We start from the raw sequence: 22058 nt of genomic DNA on the forward strand, positions 1-22058 counted from the left end.
GACTCTGTACTCCACAATTTGAGATTTGTAATAGAAAAAAATCACATGTGGTTAAAGTGCACATTGTCAGATTTTATTAAAGGGTATTTTTATATATTTTGGTTTCACTCTGTCGATATTACAGCTGTGTTTATACATTGCATTTCAGGGCACCATAATGTTTGGGACACATGGCTTCAAAGGCGTTTGTAATTTCTGAGGCGTGTTTAATTGCCTCCTTAATGCAGGTACAAGAGAGGTCTCAGCACCTAGTCTTTCCTCCAGTCTTTCCATCACGTTTGGACATTTTTATCGCTGTTTATCAATATGAGGACCAACTGTTGTGAACATTATTAAGAAGAAAGAGGGCACTGGTGAGCTTACTAATTGCAAAGGAACTGGCAGGCCAAGGAAGACCTCCACAGCGGATGACAGAAGAATTCTCTCAATAATAAAGGAAAAAACCCACACACCTAAAGAACAGATCAGAAACACTCTTCAGGAGTCAGGTGTGGATTTGTCAATGATCACTGTCCACTGAAGACTTCACCAACAGAAATACAGAGGCTACACTGCAAGATGGAAACCGCTGGATAGCTGCAAAAATAAGATGGCCGGATTACAGTTTGCCAAGAAGTACTTAAAAGAGCAACCACAGTTCTGGAAAAAAGGTTTTGTGGACAGATGAGACAAAGATTAACTTATATCAGAGTGATGGCAAGAGCAAAGTATGGAGGAGAGAAGGAACTGCCCAAGATCCAAAGCATACCACCTCATCTGTGAAACACGGTGGTGGGGGTGTTATGGCCTGGGCATGTATAGCTGCTGAAGGTACTGGCGCACTTATTTTCATTGATGATACAACTGCTGATGGTAGTCGCATAATAAATCCTGAAGTGTATAGACACATCCTATCTGCTCAAGTTCAAACAAATGCATCAAAACCCATTGGCCGGCGGTTCATTCTACAGCGAGCCAATGATCCCAAACATACTGCTAAAGCAACAAAGGAGTTTCTCAAAGCTAAAAAATGGTAAATTCTTGGGTGGCCAAGTCAATCACCCGATCTGAACCCAATTGAGCATGTCTTTTATATGCTGAAGGGGACTAGCCCCCAAAGCAAGCATAATCTAAAGATGGCTGCAATACAGGCCTGGCAGAGCATCACCAGAGAAGACACCCAGCAACTGGTGATGTCCATGAATCGCAGACTTCAAGCAGTCATTGCATGCAAAGGATATGCAACAAAATACTAAACACGACTACTTTCATTTACATGACATTGCTGTGTCCCAAACATTATGGTTCCCTGAAAAGGGGGGACTATAAGCACTGCTGTAATTTATACATGGTGAAAACAAAATGTATAAAAATGGCCTTTATTAAAATCTGACAATGTGCACTTTAACCACATGTGATTTTTTTTTTTTTTCTATTACTAATCTAAAATTGTGGAGTACAGTGGCAAATAAATAAATGATGGGTCTTTGTCCCAAACATTATGGAGGGCACTGTAGTCTTCTATTCAGAGTAGGAATCAAGGAATAGAGGTTTAAGGTGAGGAGAGAGAGATTTAATAGGTATCTGAGGGGCAACTTCTTTGCACAAATGGTGGTATGTATCTAGAATGGGCTGCCAGAGGATGTAGTTGAGGTAGGTATTATCATAACGTTTAAGAAAGATTTGGATAGGTGTATGAATAGGAAAGGTTTGGAGTGATACGAGCCAAACAAAGGCAGGTGGGATGTGTAGATGGGCAGGTTGGTCGGGTGGGCGGCAGCGGGGCAAGTTGGACCAAAGGGCCGGTTTCCACGTCCTCTGACTGACTCTATTGCTGACCCTATGACTGACTCTATGACTAACAAATTGGTCAGTAGTACATTTTCAGGACAGACCAATAGATTGATTGAGATGTAGAATAAGAGTAGGTAAGTTGAATTGATGTAAAGATGATTAAATTGAATGCTCCGGTGAGTGTTTCTCCAGTGTTTCTTTGTTCTTAATACCAATTAACTTTAGATGTTTTGTTATCAAAGATTAATGGTGTTGTATCAAAGAGCCCGAGTTAGTTTGCCCAGTGGCAATATTTCTTTCAAGTTACCGGATAAATTGCTCTTTAGTGTTTTCTCAATATTGACACGTGTGGTATTTTTAATAAATTCAATTTAAAACGTCTCCTTGTGTTGTTCCATGCAACAGTACCTTGAGTGCCACGGCACTATTCTTTCAAGTGCCAATTCCCTGTGTAATGTAAATGACCAGGTAATTGCTACAATAGATTGCATTATTTTTTTTGGCCCATGTGTTCACTTAACTAATTATGAAATATTCCTAAAACGGGTCATCAGTGCAATTATCACTTGTGAATTAATGGTACACCTTGCCATCAGATTGCAAGGAATTTCTGAAATAGTTTTGCAGTTGCACCATGATATGATTAGACATCATTAGCTCTTCTGCTTGGGGACAATTTGCCTGGATTTTCTGTTTAAAAGGTGGCATTTGTATCTGGAACATCTGGCTTTTGATTATGAACCTGGGCAGAAGCTTGGGAATTATGATTGACTGTGTAAGTTCTGAACTGCTGCCCCACTGATCTCTACATTCAGGCAATTGCACTTCACTGTTCGACTCTTGAGTCCGGGGGGACGCGCACTGCCGCAAATTACCTCGGATATCCCTCCGAACCAGCGGGTGAAGTGATTTTAATTGGAAGAAATGGCGGGCGACTGGAGACTAATTACAAGATATTATAACTACAGTGATCGGCACGACACTCGCCCCCATCCCCCACCCACCTCTTGCAAAGATGCTATCCCCTACTTTCAATATCTCTGTCCCCACTGCATCTGCTCCCAAGGTGAGGCTTTCCATTGTAGGATGCCTGAGATGTCCTCATTTTTAATAAACATGGCTTCCCCCCCTATCACAGTGAATCCCTCACCCTTGTCTCCTCTGTGTCCCGTAGTTCTCCTTTCGCTCCCCTTCCCCTCAAGCGGAATAAGGATAGAATTCCCCAGATCCTTGCCTTTCACCCCATCAGCCTCCGCATCCAATACATCATCCTCCAACATTTCCGTCACCGCCTACGTGATCCCACCACCAGCCACATCTTCTCATCCACACCCCTTTCCGTCTTCTGCAGCGACAGCCCCCTCTGCAATTCTTGGTTCATGCATCAATTCCCACCATAGCACCCCTTCCCCAGGTACTTTCCCCTGCAACTGCAAGAGATGTATTACATCCCTATACCTAGCAATGTTACAACATTTTGAGATTTTAAAAATCAAGTCTGCAATTTATTCCATCATATAAAGCATAAAAAGAAGTTTAATTTGACACCTAATTCACTTTCATACCTTCAGTATTAAAGTTATGGCCATTTTCATACTTGGAAATTAGCATCTTGCTTTTTCATTGACTTAACTCAAAACCTGTGATCAAGGACAGTCAAAAGCCCATAACTTTCTTAAAAATTAAGAGAACTGAACAACATTTTCAGTTATTATAGATTGAAGCATTCTGAAACAAATATGAAACAATCTTACTTGGATGACCTGAAATTAAATTAGTTAGTTACCTAATTGTAGCTAACTACAAAATTTAATTACTAGATCTTAACATCTATCAATTTCTTAAGAAAAGGTGAATATTTTTAAATAGACTGTCCAAATAACATTCACACAAGAATTCACAATATAACATGATTTTTAAGTCTCATTGTCATGAATTTATAGGCCAAATGGACGGAATTTAGTGTTTAATTGCTGTAAATTAATGGCCATTTAAATCATCTTGCGCGTGGGATTTTGTGGAACGCGATCGTTTGGAACGTTGCGGTTGCAGTGAATTTGAACCCCATGTCGGCAGAAAAAATACTGCCGGTTCGGATGGGTCCCAAGTCACCTTCTCGCAACTTAAAATTTTGATTAAAGGCATCTTAAGAAGCACTTTTTTATGTAAAAATAAATGGCGTACCTTGCCTTGTCCCCTACGTGAGATCCGTCCCGTTGTTGGCGTTCATGGCTTTAGAAGATGATTTTTTAATTTACTCTAGCAATTAAATTATCCAACGCAGTTTAAAAATAACTCCAGAGACCGAATGTTGGAGCGATTTTTCTTGAGCAACTAAACAGCCTGACGAATATCGATTTAAACAGCCTGGAGAAAATTACATTTTAAACCCGTCCCCCTCTCAAAGGAGCCAAAGTCACGCACACGGGCAGTGACAGAACTGCAGCCCCACTGAAGGTAAGTTTTGTAACATACCTACTATACCTCCTCCCTCATCTCCAGCTAGGAAACCTAACAGTCTTTCCAGGTAAGACATGCTCCTCCTCTAATCTCATCTACTGCATCCATTGCTCCTGATGTGGCTTCCTGTACATCAGCAAGACCAAGCAGAGACTCACACCATTTTGCCAAGGCCTAAGAAATCTCTGGTTGCTAACCGTTTATCTCCCCTTCCCATTATACATAGAAACTATTATCTATGTTTCTATGTATAATACTCCCTCCGGAAGGGGCGTGGCCTTCAGGAGAGTGAATCTCAACATTTTTTAAACACTAACAACTCTTTTATTTTTTGTCGATGGGAAAAATCCTCTTGTCCTGCGCAGTGGAGGGGAGTAAGATGGCCAAAAATCACAGCCGTAAGTGGCAGCGATTTTTCTAAAATTAATATACAGAATAACAGGAAGTGGTCAAGATCAGACTTTTAATAATATAAGATTAAACCCTTCCTTAAACTGTGCCCACCTGGACGTGCACCTATTTCTCCCATCTACCTAATTTCCTTCCTCTAGCTTCACAATTTGCAAGCCTTCAAATCCTTTTTGCTCACACCTTCTGTCTTTTCATCTCTGGCTTTTGTCCAACCATCTGCCTATGAAACATCAAACACGATGGCACAGCTTGTAGAGCTACTGCCTCACAGCCCCAGAGACCCGGGTTTGATCCTGACCTTGAGTGCCATCTGTGTGGAGTTTGCACGTTCTCCCTGTGACTGCAGGTTTCCTCCGGGTACTCCAGTTTCCCCCCACATCTCAAGGATGCATGGATCTGTAGGTTAATTGGCCTCTAGTGTGTAGGATGTGGATGAGAAAGTGGGATGACATAGAACTAGTGTGAATGGGTGATTGATGGTCAGTGAGGACTCGGTGGGCCGAAGGGCCTGTTTCCATGCTTTATCTCTAAATAAAACAAAACTAAAAACTAAAACTAAACTTGCAGAGTAAATGTAAGAGAGCTTTGTAAAATGCAGGACATTTAGTGGGGCTACAAGGCGAATGAGACCCAGCACTACGCTGATTCAAACTCCACAGTAACACTTTAACACATTTTGACATTTTACAATTGCTTGAAACAGGACTGTGTTCTTTATCCATTTCCATTTGACTTGCTTCTCATGTGTGTTCTGATCAATGACCTGTGGAACATTGATAGATCTGAGGTCACTCATGGGCATCGAATGCCAGGACAGAATGCCAAGTTCTAAATAGGTACAGCCTAGTCTGGATGACAAAGTTGCAGGCTCTGAACAGGTGCAGCCTGCTCAACATTGAGGCCACGATCCTGAGGGCACCATTGTGCTGAACTGGTCGCATAATCTGTATGGACAGCTTCTATATTCCATACCCAATTCTTTAAGGTGTTTTTCCTTAGGGCTACCAGAACCACTGATGTCCAGGAATATACAGGGATTGTATCAAAGGCAGCAGCAAACACAGTGGCATTCCTGCAAGTGAGCTGAGTCTTGTGCCCAGGACTTGTGCTCGGGAACTAGAGGACATAGGTTTAAGGTGAAGGGGGAAAATAGAGGAATCTGAGGGGTAACCTTTTCACATAAAAGGGTGGTGGGTGCATGGAACAAGCTGCCCAAGGAGGTAGTTTAAGGCATAGACTATTGCAGTGTTCCTGAAACAATTAGACAGGTACATGGATAGGACGGGTTTGGAGGGATATGGGCCAAAAGCAAGCAGGTGGGACTAATGTTGATGGGACATGTTGATCAGTGTAGGCAAGCTTGGATGAAGGGCCTGTTTCCACACACCATGACTGAACAGGCTGGTGTACTTTATCCAAACGGGCATGTATCAAGTGTGAAGGCAACAAATGGGTGTGTACCAGAGCCATAGAACGCAGGGAGGCTGTGCACGACTATCCCTGAGCCATTGACAAGCCTCCAGGGCTGCTCTCGCCATTGAAGACTGCACATATGATATTATCAAACTCTATGGTCAACTGATGACGATGACTCTCAGGAATCAGCCTAATCTACCTTCTGAACCATCTCCAATAGAAGTATATCTTAATTAAGAAACTAAAACTGTCTGCACTATTGCAGATGTGGTATGACCTATACCCTGTACAGTTGTGCAAAATGGGCAACACGGTGGCACTGCTGTGGAGTCGCTGCCTTGCAGTGCCGGAGAACCGGGTTCGATCCTGACTACGGGTGCTGTGTGTACGGAGTTTGGACGTTCTCCCTGTGACTGCGTGGGTTTTCTCTGAGATCTTCGGTTTCCTCCCACACTCCAAAGACGTACAGTTTTGCAGGCTAATTGGTTTGGTATAAATTTAAATTGTCACTAATATGTGTGGGATAGTGTTAATGTGCTCCACCAAGCCATTTTTTTTGTCCATTCACTGATACTTTGTATCCAGTTTAATTGCATTCTCTTCATAACTTGCTTTCCCAACCTCTTTGTATCGTCAGCAAAAATTGGCTGCAGCACTTTTTATATTACCATGAAGAAGATGTAAACAGTGGAAATCCTAGGATTGATCCCTGAAGCATCACACTACTAAACCTCACGTCAAAAACCTTGGCGTGATATTTGACTCGGCACTGAAATTTGACAAACAAGTCAATGCCGTGGTAAAAGCTAGCTTCTTTCAGCTTCAGATGATAGCTAAAATAAAACAATTCCTCCAGTTGGATGACGTCGAAAAGATCATCCGTACATTTATCTCCTCCCGCCTAGATTACTGCAACTCCCTTTACACTGGCATCAGCCAATCTTCCCTGTCCCGCCTGCAACTGGTCCAAAACGCCGCAGCGAGACTCCTGACGGGCACCCGAAAAAGGGACCACATCACCCCGATCCTGGCCTCTCTCCACTGGCTCCCTGTGCGGTTCCGAATAAATTTCAAGACCCTCCTCCTTGTCTACAAAGCCATCAATGGGCTCGCACCCACTTACATTAAAAGTCTGCTCACCCACTACACCACCTCCAGGTCCCTCAGATCGGCCGACTTGGGGTTGCTGAATGTCCCGCGGTCTAGGCATAAGCTCAGGGGCGACCACGCCTTTGCGGTTGCAGCTCCTGGACTGTGGGACAGCATCCCCCTTCCCATTAGAACTGCCCCCTACATCGACTTCTTTAAGTCTAGACAAAAAACTTATCTGTTCTGCCAAGCCTTTCCTGACGTCCTCTGAGCGAGTGATATTTGTATGTAGCTTGCTTGTGTATACCATTCTTATAACAAATGTACAGCACTTTGGTCAATGAGAGTTGTTTTTTAAATGTGCTAAATAAATAAATGTGACTTGACTTGACTTATAGTTAGTCAAACTCAAAATATAACTCCTCCTTGCCATGAGCTACTTATACTTTTACAACATGTTGCATATTGACGTTGTCTTTGAACTTTAATATCCAGAATATCTTGATGGGATTCTTAACTTTGTGTGCAATATGAACCCATTTGTTCTCCTCCATGCTCAGCATTGGATTTACTCCTGAAGTCAAGAGTGAGAATTATTTCTTTGGGGTTGTTCCAGTGAAGCAAAATGTGTGGGATCTGTCTCTTTGAAGAGAAATATAAACTGAATCTAAAGTCAGAAATCATGTTATTTTGAGAAGCACTGTCGGATGCTACCAGAGTATTATCTGACTAGGAAGAGGGCGGATTTTGCAAGGAAATAGAGATGCCTATTAGCAAGACGGAAGATAATTCTTACGAATATCTGACACTTTCCAGCTGTGTGATCGATAACATCAATAGAAATCTGTTAGGAAAACATCTCTGTTGTCATGGAAACAACAGAATTGGCCTTCACCGTTCTTTAATGCGGCTTTTTGTGGATATTTTGCAAGTACATTGATAAACCGTACTGATAAACTGATATAGAATTAACACAGTTCATAGTGTCTGCTCGACTCGTGCGCAATTTATGAAATTGGTGCATACTTTAATTACATAAGGTGTTATACACTCAAATCATGCCGATTTGCACTATTTAGTTCAAGTAAGAGGAAAGGAATAACAATAGTTTTCCACCCCCACTCCCTATCTAACCAAACTCCTTTTTCTTTTATTGTTAATTTTCTGTCTCCATCCCCTCCCCCTTTTGCACTGGCTCCCTGCCATTTGTCTCTCTTGCCATCTGCTCCCTTAATCTGTCCATTAGTCTACTGGGTTGTCCTCCCTCTCCACACTTGCTCTTCCTTCCCCATTTTATTCTTATTGGATTCACACTTGTATTTATTTTGCAAGTATTAAATAAAAATACTTCCTGTTGGAAGTGTTTGTTCTGAGTAAATTATTTTTTATTGCATTATGACGTTTGGTTATTTTATCAAAACTAGAAAGATATTTTTTGCAAAATTCTAATTTAGTCCTGCTTATGTGGGTAATGCTGATGTATCCGAGTCAGAGGGTGTAGATTCTACTCCCACCCATAGATTTGGGCATGAAAATTAAAGCTGTCAGTTACAGAGGCATACAGCATGAAAGCAAACTTTGTGGTCAAACTCGTCCGTCTCGCCCAAGCTAGTCCCATTTTCCCATTCCTGGACTATAAGCCTTTTAAACCATTCCTATCCATGTAGCTTTCTAAATGTATTTCTAATTTATTGTACCTGCCTCAACAACATCATCTAGCAGCTCATTCTGTACACCCACCACCCACAGTGGGGAAAAAGTTGGCCCTTTGGTTTTTATCTTCCCTTCATCTGAAACCTATGCACTCTAGTTTTTGATTCCCTTCCCTTGGGGTAAGAGACTGCATTCATCCTATCTATCCCCTACCCCCCTCATGACGTTATATACCTTTGTTAGATCACCCACTGCCTGCACTCCAAGGAATAAAATCCTAGCCTGCCCAACCCCATGGCTCAGGCCCTATGGTCCTGGCAACATCCTCCTAAATCTTCCTTGCACTCCTTCCAGGTTAACGGCAACTTTCATATAGCAGGGTGTCCAAAACTGAACACCATACTCCATGAATAGCCATGCCAACATCTTGTTGAATTGTAACACGACCTTCCAACCTATACACAATTCCCTGACTAATGAAAGCCAGCTTGCCAAAAGCCTACTTTTACTTCTACATCTCTCTGCTCTACACCAGATGCAGGGCCCGATCATTCACTTTGATGGTCATGCCATGATTTGATGTCCCAAAATGCACCACCTCATTTTTCTGAATTAAGATCAATTTGCCATTCCTGTCTGCCTGATTTAATTTTATCTCTGCTTTGTTGTCACCTTCCCATAGCTAACCATGATCTATTCTATATTTTCCTTGCTCTGCATCCCCTCTGATGTCTCGTTTTCACGCCTTACACTTCCTTATCTCTGTGTCTTCTTCTCCCCTGACTCAACCTGAGCAAGGGTCTTGTCCCGAAACATCACCCATTCCCTCTATCCAGAGATGCTGCCTGTCCCGTTGAATTACTCTTGCATTTTGTTGGAGTATTGCCAGAGGAGGTAGTTGAGGTTGGTGCTATAATAACATTTAAAAGACATTTGGACAGGAAAGGGAGGGTTTAAAGGGACACGGAGCAATGCTGGCAGGTGGAACTGGTGTAGGTGGGGCAACTTGGTCGTCATGAGCAAGTTGGATAGAAAGCCCTGTTTCTGTGCTGTATGACTCTGACTCTTTCAAGCTCATTCAAAACCCGATGCAAATTTGAAGATTATTGTCGTGTCTTGGCCAATGTTTATCCATCAGTTAATGCCAATTCAAAAGATTATCTAATCATGATCATATTGCAGTTTGTGGGAGCTTCCTATGTACACTATGCAGGGATCTCGCTTAACTTTTTTTTTTTCCCTGTTGCCAGCCGGGCAACCTTGGCAGCTTTTTAGGTTGCCAAATGACAGTTTAGGTGGTCATTTAAGACGGCTTGCATGACGTGTGCGATATGTGTGCTTGGACGAAGTGCGTAGTTACCAGTCGGAATTATACTCAGTGAAGCATTCACACATTATTTCTGCTTCAAATAAAGTCACAAACGAAACATTCACCAATCAAGACATGATATATCCCACAATGACATGCAGCAAAATTATAAGACAGAATCTCAACTCTTTTTACACATTGCAATTAATGCAATTTCTATTAGTTCTTTCCACTTCCAAACAAAAATGTGGCTGGATTATTCAGCGTATGATCAGCCTGTGTCAATAAATCCTGGACCATGGTGACATATATGCTTACGTTTGGTTGTGAATGTTGCTTATTAAATAACTACAGTACTGATACTCCATATTAAGAGCATTGATTTGCCGTTAAAATGAATTCTGTAATAACATGTCAATGGTAGCAGTGACAATTGACACTGTGGTTTTAATGTTTCACGTGTTCACAATATAATTAATCCATCTTTATGGATTAAAACGCAGTGGTGCAGAATGGATGGTTTGAGGCAGGTGAATTAGTACGTGTTGGTTGGAGTGGGTAAAATTGTGAGGGGGGATGTCAGTGGTGTTGAATGGGGGGGGGGTTCAGTACGGGATGGATGGGGGTAGACAAAAGTGCTGGAGGAACTCAGCGGGTGAGGCAGCATCTATGGAGCGAAGGAAATAGGCAACGTTTCGGGTCGGGACCCTTCTTCAGACAATTCCCCCCATTCTTCTTGAATGGGAGGATCAGTACAGGATGGATGGATGGAGGGTGGAGATCAGCGCAGGATGAATGGGGGGGGGGTGGGGGCGGTACAGTGTGGATCGGAGGGTGTGTGCAGGATGAATGGGAGATTACTACAGGATGAATGAGGGGAAGGTGCAGGGTAAATGGAGGGTGGGTCAGTACGGGATGAATGCGTGGATTAGTACAGGATGGATGGGGGTTCAGTACAGGATGGATGGAGGAGAAGTGCAGGATGGATAGGAAAGGGGTAAGTACAGGGTGAATTAGGGAACCAGTGTGGGGGGGGGGGGGGGGTGGTGGCGGCATGCGTCACCCCGCATCTAGTATCTTTCCCACGCAATACAGCCGTCACCGCCGACACAGAATGTTGCGTTTATTTTCTCCAGAGATGCTGCCTGATCCGCGGAGTTACTCCAGTTTTTTTGTATCTATCTTCAGTACAAACCAGTATCTGGTTGCCAAGCCGGACAAAATGACTCGGTGTTTAGGTTGTAGCGGCGTTTTGAGTGGTCAGTGGCACCCGGGCAACCGTTAATTTCGAGCCCTGCTATAGGTACTGTGTTCCAGACTACTTGCATCTGGAAATGTTTTTCTTTTTGCTGTAACATTGTCCTCTTCCGTGCACCCACATATCGAATATTTTATTTGATGAACACAATAGCATTTGTTGACTTTGTGTGGTTAAAACAGGATTGGCAATCAGGATGATGAGCAGTGCTGGATTATTCGTGCTCTACTTTGTTCCTTTCTGTAAAGCACTTTGGAATTTCCTGAAACTTATGAACTGATATGTACAAATCCTTGTAATTTTAGGCAGTTTTGTAAGGGGAAAAAAACAACTAAATTGAAACTTAAATTCATTTGACTTTCTCAATGCGAGGGTGCACTCGGTATTGTTGGGAGAGAGATAATCATGTCTTGTTGCTGTGGAAACTACTTTTGTTTTATTGTTTAAGTGGCTTTTGTTTTGGTGGAGAATTAAAATGACTGCCTAAACTATTTTTCAACATCAGTAATGTGCTTGTATTTGTACAGACTAACTGGAAGAGAACAAAATATAAAAACCTAAATATGGGCGGTGTTCACCACTTTTTTTGCGATAGTCTTCGTTCTAGGCGTCGGAGCTAAGCTGTGATGCAACCAGTCATAATGCTCTCTATTGTACACCTGTAGAAGTTCAAGAGAGAATTTGTTGACATACAGAATCTCCTCATTCTTCTTAGGAAGTAGAGGTGTTGATGGGCTTTCTTTATGATAGCATCAATATGCTGGGTCAAGGACAGATCTTCAGAGATATGCATACCCAGGAATTTGAAGCTTTTGATTCCATCACCGTCCTGTTGATGAAGACGGGTTTGTGGATCATCTTCCTTCCTCTTCCAAAGTCCACAATCAGTTCCTTGGTCTTACTTGCATTGAAAGCAAGGTTGTCCTGGCACCATTCGATTTGTCGATTGACCTCACTTCTATACGCTGTCTCATCACCTTATGTAATTTGTCCAACAATGGTGGTGTAATCGGCGAACTTGAAGATGGAGTTCGGCTGTGTCTGGCTGCGCAGTCATGAGTATGAGGATGATCGAGCAAGGGCTTCAGCAGGCAGCCTTGAGGTGCTCCCGTGCTGATGGTTATTGAGGAGAATGTCTTGTTGCCAATTTGTCCAGATTATGGTCTGTTGATAAGGAAGTTGAAGATCCAGTTGTAGAAGGATGTGCATAGACCCAGTTCTGTGAGCTTGGTAACAAACTTGGAGTGGATGATTGTGTTAAATGCTGAGCTATAGTCTATGAACACCAGCCTGACGTATGTATTTTTATTGTCCAAGTGGTCCATTGTAGAGTGGAGAGCCAGTGAGATTGCATCCTCTGTTGACCTGTTGTAGCAATAGGCAAATGGACGTGGGTCCAGGTTCTTGTTGAGGTAGAAATTGATGTGCACCACAACCAACATCTCAAAGCACTTCATCACCACAGACATTTGTGCCACCGGTCAGTAGTCATTGAGGTCCATCACCTCACTCTTCTTGGGACAAAAGGATGTACTATTGATGCCTTTTAAAAAGCAAAAATAAATGAAGAAAGAATGAACACTTGTGGTTTCTTGGTTGTCATTATTTAAGATTACCTTTACAAAGAGTTTTTTAGTTCCAGATAATTTAATTGAATTAAGTTTACAGCAGTTATGACAGTTTAAAAAAAGTTGTATCAAAATTCAGTTCATGCCTCCGAGTTAGTACCTTGATAACTTAGTTGTGGCACCACAACTATATATGACTAAAACCCAGGACTATGTACTTAATCTAAACAGCTGAGTGCAACTAGGCTCTGTGACTATGGACATCATTAATACAATCAATTCCGTCTTTCAGTGATGCACCTTAACTCATGAATTGCTATCAGAGCTTGCTGAATAGTAGTTGAGAGTAAGAATTCTGATTCATCCTCTGCCTTCTTATACTGCAAGGTGAAGAGATCGTTGTAGCACCTAACATGTTCCAATTGAGATTGAAATCTTGCCAATTTGAATGAATCTGTTGAGTATTCTGTGGACCATACTTTACCTTAATTGTCTCCCTTTCTCCATATCACATGAATAGATGTTGTAACAAAAAGCCTTTTTTTAAATAAAGCTTTCATATTAAACATGTGTTTTGCAGGAGTACACTGCACACATGGCTTCAATCGAACTGGATTTCTTATCTGTGCTTACTTGGTGGAGAAGATGGATTGGAGGTAATTAACTTTCACAGTATATTTAGAATATAAGAGCATATCGATAAAGTTGTGCCAAAGGGGATTGGCATACTTATGTGGTGACTCTTTACAAGTGTGTTGGTGTTAAGTACTTCTTTGGCTGTATTATACTGAGGAAATAAATGCAAAATTGAAATTTCTCATGTAAGATTATGGTCAGTAAAGCACAAGGAAAAAAATTAACAATTTATATTCAACCACCTAGAAGGGAAGTGTATTCTACTGATTTGTTGCATAATCCTAAATGTTATACAGGGAATTAAACCACATGTGTGGACTGAATATCGATGGTTTACTTGTGGATTGTTTCTGAAACTGGCAATTTTTTGACTCCCAAAATTACATGATGAATGCATATGCATACTCAATGAAAGCAGCCCTTTGCAGAATGCAGAAGTCTTCCTCCTTTGGTAAGTCCCCAAGAATAAAGTCGTTTCATTTTCTCCAAACTAATTTTTTTCTTTTTTAAGAAGAAAATCTAATTTATGAAATTCGGCAGCATATGATGTACATGAAATATGCAACGGGACTCCAATGGTTTATTGACATATAAGCCATCAGAAAGGTATAGACAAATTATATAACTGGCATGATTGGCGATTGTCCTTTAATTCCCCCCCCCCTTCCTAAAATGACAAATTACGTGTATATTGTCACTGGCTCCTTGTTACCGTATTTCATTGTTTAGATGTGCTGTTTGGAAAACATCTGAAAGTTGCGTTTTTGCGTTGAGCTCCATTGCTTCTGTTCTTCGTTCTTCTGTTGTCACTGGAAGAGCATGCTGTGATATACCTGCGAGAGGTGAAATACAATATGATTGTTTCCCGACTGCTTCTGGCTTTCTAAACCATAGAATATTGTTACAGCAGGGTGCTGAGATATGCATGTAAGTGCAAATATTTTCCTTTTATAAGCAATTAGGATTATGTGGCAATTCAGTAAAAATAAAGCTTTCAATTTCATATGCTCATTCATGGAATTCGAAGATAATTCTGAGATTGTGTGCAGCAATAGTGATGTTGAAAAATGCTGGAGCAATTTAGCAGGACAAACAGCATCTCTGGAGAGATGGAATGGGTGATGCTTCGAGTATGAAGAAGGGTCTCGACCCGAAATGTCACCCATTCCTTCTCTCCAGAGATGCTGCCTGTCCTGCTAAATTACTCCAGCATTTTGTGTCGAAACACAATGGACTTTGATAGTCAAAAAAAGACTGCAAGTAAGCACATAACGATCAAATGCAGTTGTTTTCAGAGAATTTAATCCATAGTGATTGTGCCTCACCAATCTTTGTTTTAACCGGAATGTTACCAATGATGATATTGGGACTACTGATAGTAAACTGCTGCCACGTACTACGTTGACGCTAATAGGACTTTGCAAGCTGATTCCAGTTTGATTAATTTTATTAGCGGCTTTCTTGCATGAGATAAAAGAATGCTTTATTTTTCCATTTAGCATTGAAGCAGCAGTTGCTACTTTTGCGCAGGCAAGGCCCCCTGGTATTTATAAAGGGGAATACCTGCAGGAACTTTTTTCACGCTATGGTGAGGCAGATGATGCACCGCCGCCACCGGCACGACCAGATTGGTGTTTTGAGGACGATGATGAAAATGCCGATGATGATGGATGCAAGATCAGTAATGAGACGGAACCTGGATCTTCAAGCTCTAACCCCAAGAGGAGAAAAGAGCGACTTAAAGTGGTAAGAATGATATAGGATTGGGAGATGTTTTAAGGCACCAAAATTAAGTTGAGATATCTTGAACGGGTACTTTGCAAGAATGGAATAGAATTTGCTTATTCTCGAAGTTTGTAACAGCCAACTAACCTTCAAGTGTATAATCTATATTACTAAAAGTCTAATCTTGACCACTTCCTGTTCTGTATATTGATTTTAGAAAAAACACTGCCACTTACGGCTGTGATTTTTGGCCATCTTACTCAGTCCCCCTCTGCTGCGCAGGACAAGAAGATTTTTCCCATCGATGAAAAATAAAAGTGTTATTAGTGTTTAAAAAATGTTGAGATTCTCTCTCCTGAAGGACACGCCCCTTCTGGAGGGACTATAAAACCCGGAAGTGTTGAGTGCCTCAGTCAGTCTCTGCAAGACGGGGGAACGAGAGGGTCGCTTCTCTCGGTCTGAGCTGTGAATAACACTGAACATATGTCTACTAAACCGAGTGGTTTTACTGACCTGTCAGTGCCCTTAATGTGGTTTGAAAATATAGTTTGGAAATGCTAAAACTGTGTTGCCTTTGGTTTGGAAATGCTAAAGCTGTGTTGCCTTTGGTTTGGAAATACTAAAGCTGTGTTGCCTTTGGTTTGGAAATGCTAAAGCTGTGTTGCCTGATTAAAGTTGCCTTGCCTAACTAAAGTGGACTTGCTAAACTAAAGTTGCCTTGCCTTCTATATAATTAAAAGTCTAATCTTGACCACTTCTTGTTTGTGCTTTATATTGATTTTAGAAAAAACGCTACCACATACAGCTGTGATTTTTGGCTATCTTACTCAGTCCCCCTCCGCTCATCAGGTGCCGAGGATTTTTCCTATCGATAAAAAATATAAGAGTTATTGGTGTTTAAAAAATGTTGAGATTCTCTCCTGTCAATCACGCCATGACGGGCAAGCCCCTTCTGGTGGGAGGGGGGAGGGACTATAAAACCCAGAAGTGTGGGCGTGGCTCAGTCTCTGCAAGATGGAGGAGGGAGAGGTCACGACTTGCTGTCTTTAGTGGCGCCGCAACCTGCTTGAAATGGTATGAAACTGCACTTGAATTTGATGGCCTTGCACCCTGCTTGAAGCGGTAAGAAACTGCACTTGAATTTGGTGGCCTTGCACACTGCTTGAAATGGAATTTCAAGGAATAGCCGCGAGTGAGCTGCCAGCACAAGAATCCATTCGGCCCACAATGTCCATACTAGCCCTCTGGAAATCAGTCCCTTCAGCCCTCCTGTGTGATGCTGGTATAGTATAATAAGTTACTATTAGAAAAGCAATGGAACAGATCTTGCTGACCTCCTCTCCACATCTGGAATTTTCAGCTGAGGTTTCCCATGCCTCAATGGTTCAATGGTTTCTTTATTGTCACATGTAGCAGGTACAGTGAAATACATGTTTTAGCATACAGCTCAGCAAGACTATCCCCGTACATAAGCAGAATTACCCCAGCTCAGTACAGTATGTACGGGGATAGAGCAGTGCTCTCCGTCTGAACACCTCCCACCTGTCGCTCGCCGGCTTTGCTCATGTCAGCCGCTTCCCACAAATCCTTAAATTCCCACAGCCGAGTAACCTCAATCGTGCTGTCGGAATTTAAGGATTTGCGGGAAGCGGCTGACATGAGTGAGGCCAGCGAGCGGCAGGAGAGAGGTTTTCAGACGAAGAGTTGGCAGAGATGAGCGGGGTCCGGCAGAAGGTGCCGAGGTGGCGACTGGTTCCGCTGTCCGGCCCGGCGGCCGCTCGCAGCCACCCGAGCTGCTTCCCTCTCATGCCTCAATGCAGTGGCTCCATGCAAGGAGCGTCACAAGTGGGTTACTGGCATGATCCCGATCCCCTCCTTCACAACGCTCCTGCCCTCCCTGCAACTTTACCCCAGGCCAGACTCCCCAAATGCTGTGAAAGGAACTCTCCCTTTCCGGGCCCCAACTCTGGGAAATACGGTATTTAAAAACATATAGTACCAAGAAATGTACTTACCACATTATCGGTACACGAACTCCATTCTTTCTCTTTGTTTCTTAAAATATGCTTAAGATAATGGCAATCCATATTTGAAATGATCATGATTTTGTCTTTTCAAACAATCTGTTTGATAGAGGATATTCATTCGGTCCAAGTTTACTCCACCATTCAATCATTTCTGATATATCTTTCCATCTCAACCTCATTCTCCTGCCTTCTCCCCATAACCCCTGCCACCCTTACTAATCAATAATCTGTGCAGCAGTCTAGAGCTTGAGTTTCAATAGCTGGTGCCAATGACCTTGATAGGAATCACCTGCAATAGCCAACACGATTTGGAAGGATGGAAGCAGAGCAGATAAACAGGAACAATTATAAAATAAATTAGCTGATGAACATCTGATTTCCATTAAACATCTATATGGAGCTTTATTAAGAACTACAAAAGAATATTTGATTTTTTTGAGTGATTTTTGTAGGGGTCCTTTGAGATAAATTGGGCAAACCTCAAGATTAGTTAATAATGCACCCTACATCAATATCTGATAATCTACAACATGCATTAGGATATTGGATAAACCAAGCACCTTGCCGTTGCCCCGTGTAACATATATCTTGTACTTATCTTAAAATTAAATGAAAACCAAAGTGGAAAAGGTAGATATCTGAAATAAGAACCAAAAATGCTGGAACCATTTGGCAGATCAGGTGGAATACTCCATTGATGCTGCCTGACCTGCTGAGTGTTTCCAGCATTTTCTGTTAAAATTAGATTGTGACCAGTTAGGGACAACTAAGCATTTTCCATATTGGTGTAACATTATTTTAACTCACCTGCTGGGAAAGTGATCTGATGGATTGGCGAATAGCAATTTTTAATGTCATCTGATTTGACTCTCCGTTTACCTCACTTCTAACACAGATTGTACTATTATTGTTTAATTTTCTCGTTAGGGAGCAATTTTTCTGGAGGGAATGCAAGTTAAAGGTGTGACACAATTGATAATCGAACCTAAGTTGGGAGAGATCCAAAGGAAATGTCAACAGTACTGTGGATGGGAAAGGTGAGCAATTTTTGATGCACGTAAATGTAATTACCCTAAATGCCTTTGCTAATGAATGTTAACTTGGAATTGATGATGATGATAATAATTTATATTTGTCTTCTAATTGATTGCACATTCTCTGTTTTGGTAGCCTGGAATTTTAAAGTAAACCTAACTCCTTTTTTTCACCATAAAATTAACAGAGATGGGATTATTTCCATGCCCTCCCTGTTGCAGAAAAATGAATCTAGCTGGTCCACGTGAATAAGCCTTTAGAAAAGAGATCAGTACATATGAAATACCATTCTTTCACATCTGTTGGAATAAGAAATGTTGGAATGCACTGCAACCTTGATTTATTCCTAAAAATCCAAAGATAAATTTATTTGTGCCATACGTACAAACTAGTTTCTAGCTGACTAATATGTCTGATTTTGCTGCTACAATGTGGATAAGATGGTATTTACTTAAAGGGAAAGAATTTCACTTTGAAAATAGTGTCAATAATAGCGACAGATCTGACAAGGCTTTTCAAAGAAAATTTACCTGATTCATTTGCATCTTTTAGTGAAGGAAGGCTGCCATCCTACCCTCCTCTAAGCCACATGTGATGCACGATTCATGCATTATGGGTGACTCTTTACTGCCTTTTGCAAAATATTAGCAAGTTTCAATTGTATCTCAATAGCAGATAACAAGTAAGAATTTCATTGTTCTGTTTCAGGAATGACAGTAAAACACTCTTGACTCTCTTGATTTGATCTCTGTCAGAGATATTCCTTTCATCCTATGTGACCTCCAACTCCCTCTGCAACTTAAAACCGACTCTTTTCTTTCTTTCCCAGTCCTGATGAAGTGTGTTTGACCTGAAATGTTAACTCAGTTTCTCTTTCCACAGATACTGTCTGACATGTTTAGTGTTTCCACCATTGTCTGTTTTTGTTTCAGATTTCCAAACTTAGCTGTTTCGTAATTCTTCATTGCAAGTCACTCAGATGTATTCACACTGACGTGTAATTAATTTAGTAAGAATAAAACCAGCCTTTTCAGCATTCAACTGAGAAACCAGGTTAAGATGGACTATGTCTCTTTCCCATGGAATCCCTCTTTCCAACTGAGTTTCATTTTAAAATTGAGTTGGCTGTTTTAGAAAAACTATTCGATGCTTGGGTTAACTTCCAGGGTATCTAGGACAACTTTTTTTCTCAGAGACATCTGAGATTAGCTGAGTGTTTAGTGTAATAAATAAAGCTTGTTTTCAATTCCAAGAAGAACAGCTAGTTTAGAAAATATAGTCAACTTTGATTTGTTGATTAGGGTAGAAGCATGGGCTTATTGATTTACAAGTGCATGCTGTGAACTAATTCACTGGAAGACGACTACTTCTGCTTCGAGAAGCTCCACCTTGCTACATGATCTGGAGCAGTGCACGGATTCTTGTTCTCTAAAGCGGCCATCACAAACAGATCGGCAGGAAGCTGTGAGATCCATCGCTACTAGCTGACATTCAAATCTACCACATTTCTACTGATCCGGCTTTTAAATTATTTTCCCACTGCATCTTGGACAACCACTACTTCATACCATTATAATGGCCCTTTATTTAAGTTGAAGACAGTAGTTTCAGGTGAACCCCAGCCCATTGAACAGCTATCTTTCTCCAGTCAGGTACCTGTGTTCCATGAATGGCAGTTATATGGACCATGACAATTAGATCCTCGCCTCTCATTCCAAGTTGTTCTCGAGCCCAGAAGATGGATCTTTAACCCTTGCACCAGGCAGGCAATACAACCTTCAGGACTCTGCCTTTGTGGCAGGCAGCAGTATTAAGGCAGATGTTTTGAGCATCGGGAGTCTTTGGAACTCTCTTTTGCAAAGGGTGGTTGAAAAATAATCTGTTTTTTTAAAAACAGAACAAAGTTGGATGGATACAAAAAGGGACATAAAGTGCTGGAAGAACTCAGTGGGTTAGGCAGCACCTCTGGAGGATTTGGAAAGGGAGGGGAGGGAAAAGGGAAGAGAGAGAAGAGAGAAAACTAGGTAGATCCAAGATATACAAAGTGGGAATGTCAAATTGAGGTTGCAATCGGAGCGGCCATAACATTAAAATGTTAAGTTGGTTTGAGGGGTTTTGAAACTTTGGAGATCCTCAGTTGCAGCAGAGTTGTGATCATAATCTGTGAATTTATATTGCTTAACCTCTGTCTAAGAAACCATGCCTGGTTAAATATCAATTGTGTTGTTCCTGGTATCTCCCTCATAGCTTACGTTCTGAAGAACGATCCCAATCCAAAATGATGCCTGTGAGTTTACATCCACAGATACTACTCTAATCTGCTGAGTTCCTCCAGCGATCTGTTTTTTTCGCTCAACATTCCAGCATCTTTAAACTCTTAAATTCCATCTTAAAGGTACGATACTGACCCAGTGAACTACATTTTAAACAATGGGACCGATGTTTTCAACAAAGCTAAATAATCTTTCTTATCATGTCGAAGCTTTGTCGCATAAAATCCAGTTGTGAATGGTGGTGATTTATTCTGAAGTGGTGGCTCTCAAATCAGATGGATCGAGAAAAAAAGTTCAATGGTTTCTTTATTGTTACTGGTAGAGTGAAATACATTTTTTGCATACGGCTCAGCAAGACTATCCCCGCAACAAGCGTAATCAGCCCGGTCAGTACAGTATGCGCAGAACAGCTCACTGAGTCCATATGTGAGGTGCCATTTTACAGTCCCGGGTACTGCTGGCCGCAATGCCCATTGCAGCTTTCGCCTACATTCTGGTCGTCCCGCAAAAAGTGTCACCAGTGTAACTCCTACTTTCCCAGAAGAAATTGTATAATGCATATTTACTGTGATTGCCCAGTATAACATTTGTGTTCATCTAGGTCTGGATTTCCTGGAGCACAGCCTGTTTCTATGGACAAACAAAACATACGTTTTGTTGATGAAAAGCCATATAAAGTCAGCTGGAAAGCGGACGGGGCACGGTGAGTATTTGTTTGCTTTGATATCAAAATGATTGCAAAACTAAATGACAACATGCTGCTGCTCATCTTTTTCTGGCATGGAAAATTGTCTCCATGAAGGCCGAATGCTCAATTATTCACCACTGAATACTGATCTTGCGTACTAAGCATGGCCTACTAGTTAAATACATTTATAGAGTTAAAAAAACATTAATTTGGTCCTACCACTTCCTAAAACTATGAATTGGGAATAAATTAATCTGGGGACAGCAACCCAAACCAAATTACAGTTGGTAATTCACTCCATTACTCAATTTACATCCTGATTTTCTTTGGTAAAATTACTTTCCAAATTTGACAAAATATTTGAATGATGTGGGTTTTGAGGTGAACTGAACGTTGGAAAATCATTTAGTCAGATGCATCGATTGGACAGGTTTAGAGGGATAAGGGCCAAACGCAGACAAGCGGGACTAGTGTAGATGATACATGTTGGGCAATGTGGATGAGTTGGGCCAAAGGGCCTGTTTCCACACTCTGACTGTATGACTAACTGAATGCATAAAGGGCAAGAATACCGAATGTAGGAGAAATTGACTGCAGAAGCAACTGTTGGTGAAGTGATTGAAGAATGAGATACAAGTCACAGTGAAGGGAGGAGAAGGACAGATAATTGATTAATTAGATTTGTGTTGGATTATATCAAGGTACATGGAAAGTTTTATTCATTGAGTGGGATTTAC

General features: G+C 41.4%; 1 protein-coding gene across 2 annotated transcripts in view; it reads left to right on the forward strand.

The window, feature by feature from the left end:
• Positions 1–22058, forward strand: part of rngtt (RNA guanylyltransferase and 5'-phosphatase) — a 270693-nt gene that overhangs the window by 35775 nt on the left and 212860 nt on the right. For both annotated transcript variants that reach the window (XM_055636039.1, XM_055636038.1), the window contains exons 5-8: positions 13518–13593; positions 15073–15319; positions 18253–18362; positions 21235–21336. In XM_055636039.1, coding sequence (XP_055492014.1) covers positions 13518–13593; positions 15073–15319; positions 18253–18362; positions 21235–21336 — 535 coding nt within the window. The remainder of the gene's footprint in view (positions 1–13517; positions 13594–15072; positions 15320–18252; positions 18363–21234; positions 21337–22058) is intronic.

Source organism: Leucoraja erinacea, chromosome 5, assembly GCF_028641065.1.
Source record: "Leucoraja erinacea ecotype New England chromosome 5, Leri_hhj_1, whole genome shotgun sequence".
Taxonomy (NCBI): domain Eukaryota; kingdom Metazoa; phylum Chordata; class Chondrichthyes; order Rajiformes; family Rajidae; genus Leucoraja; species Leucoraja erinaceus.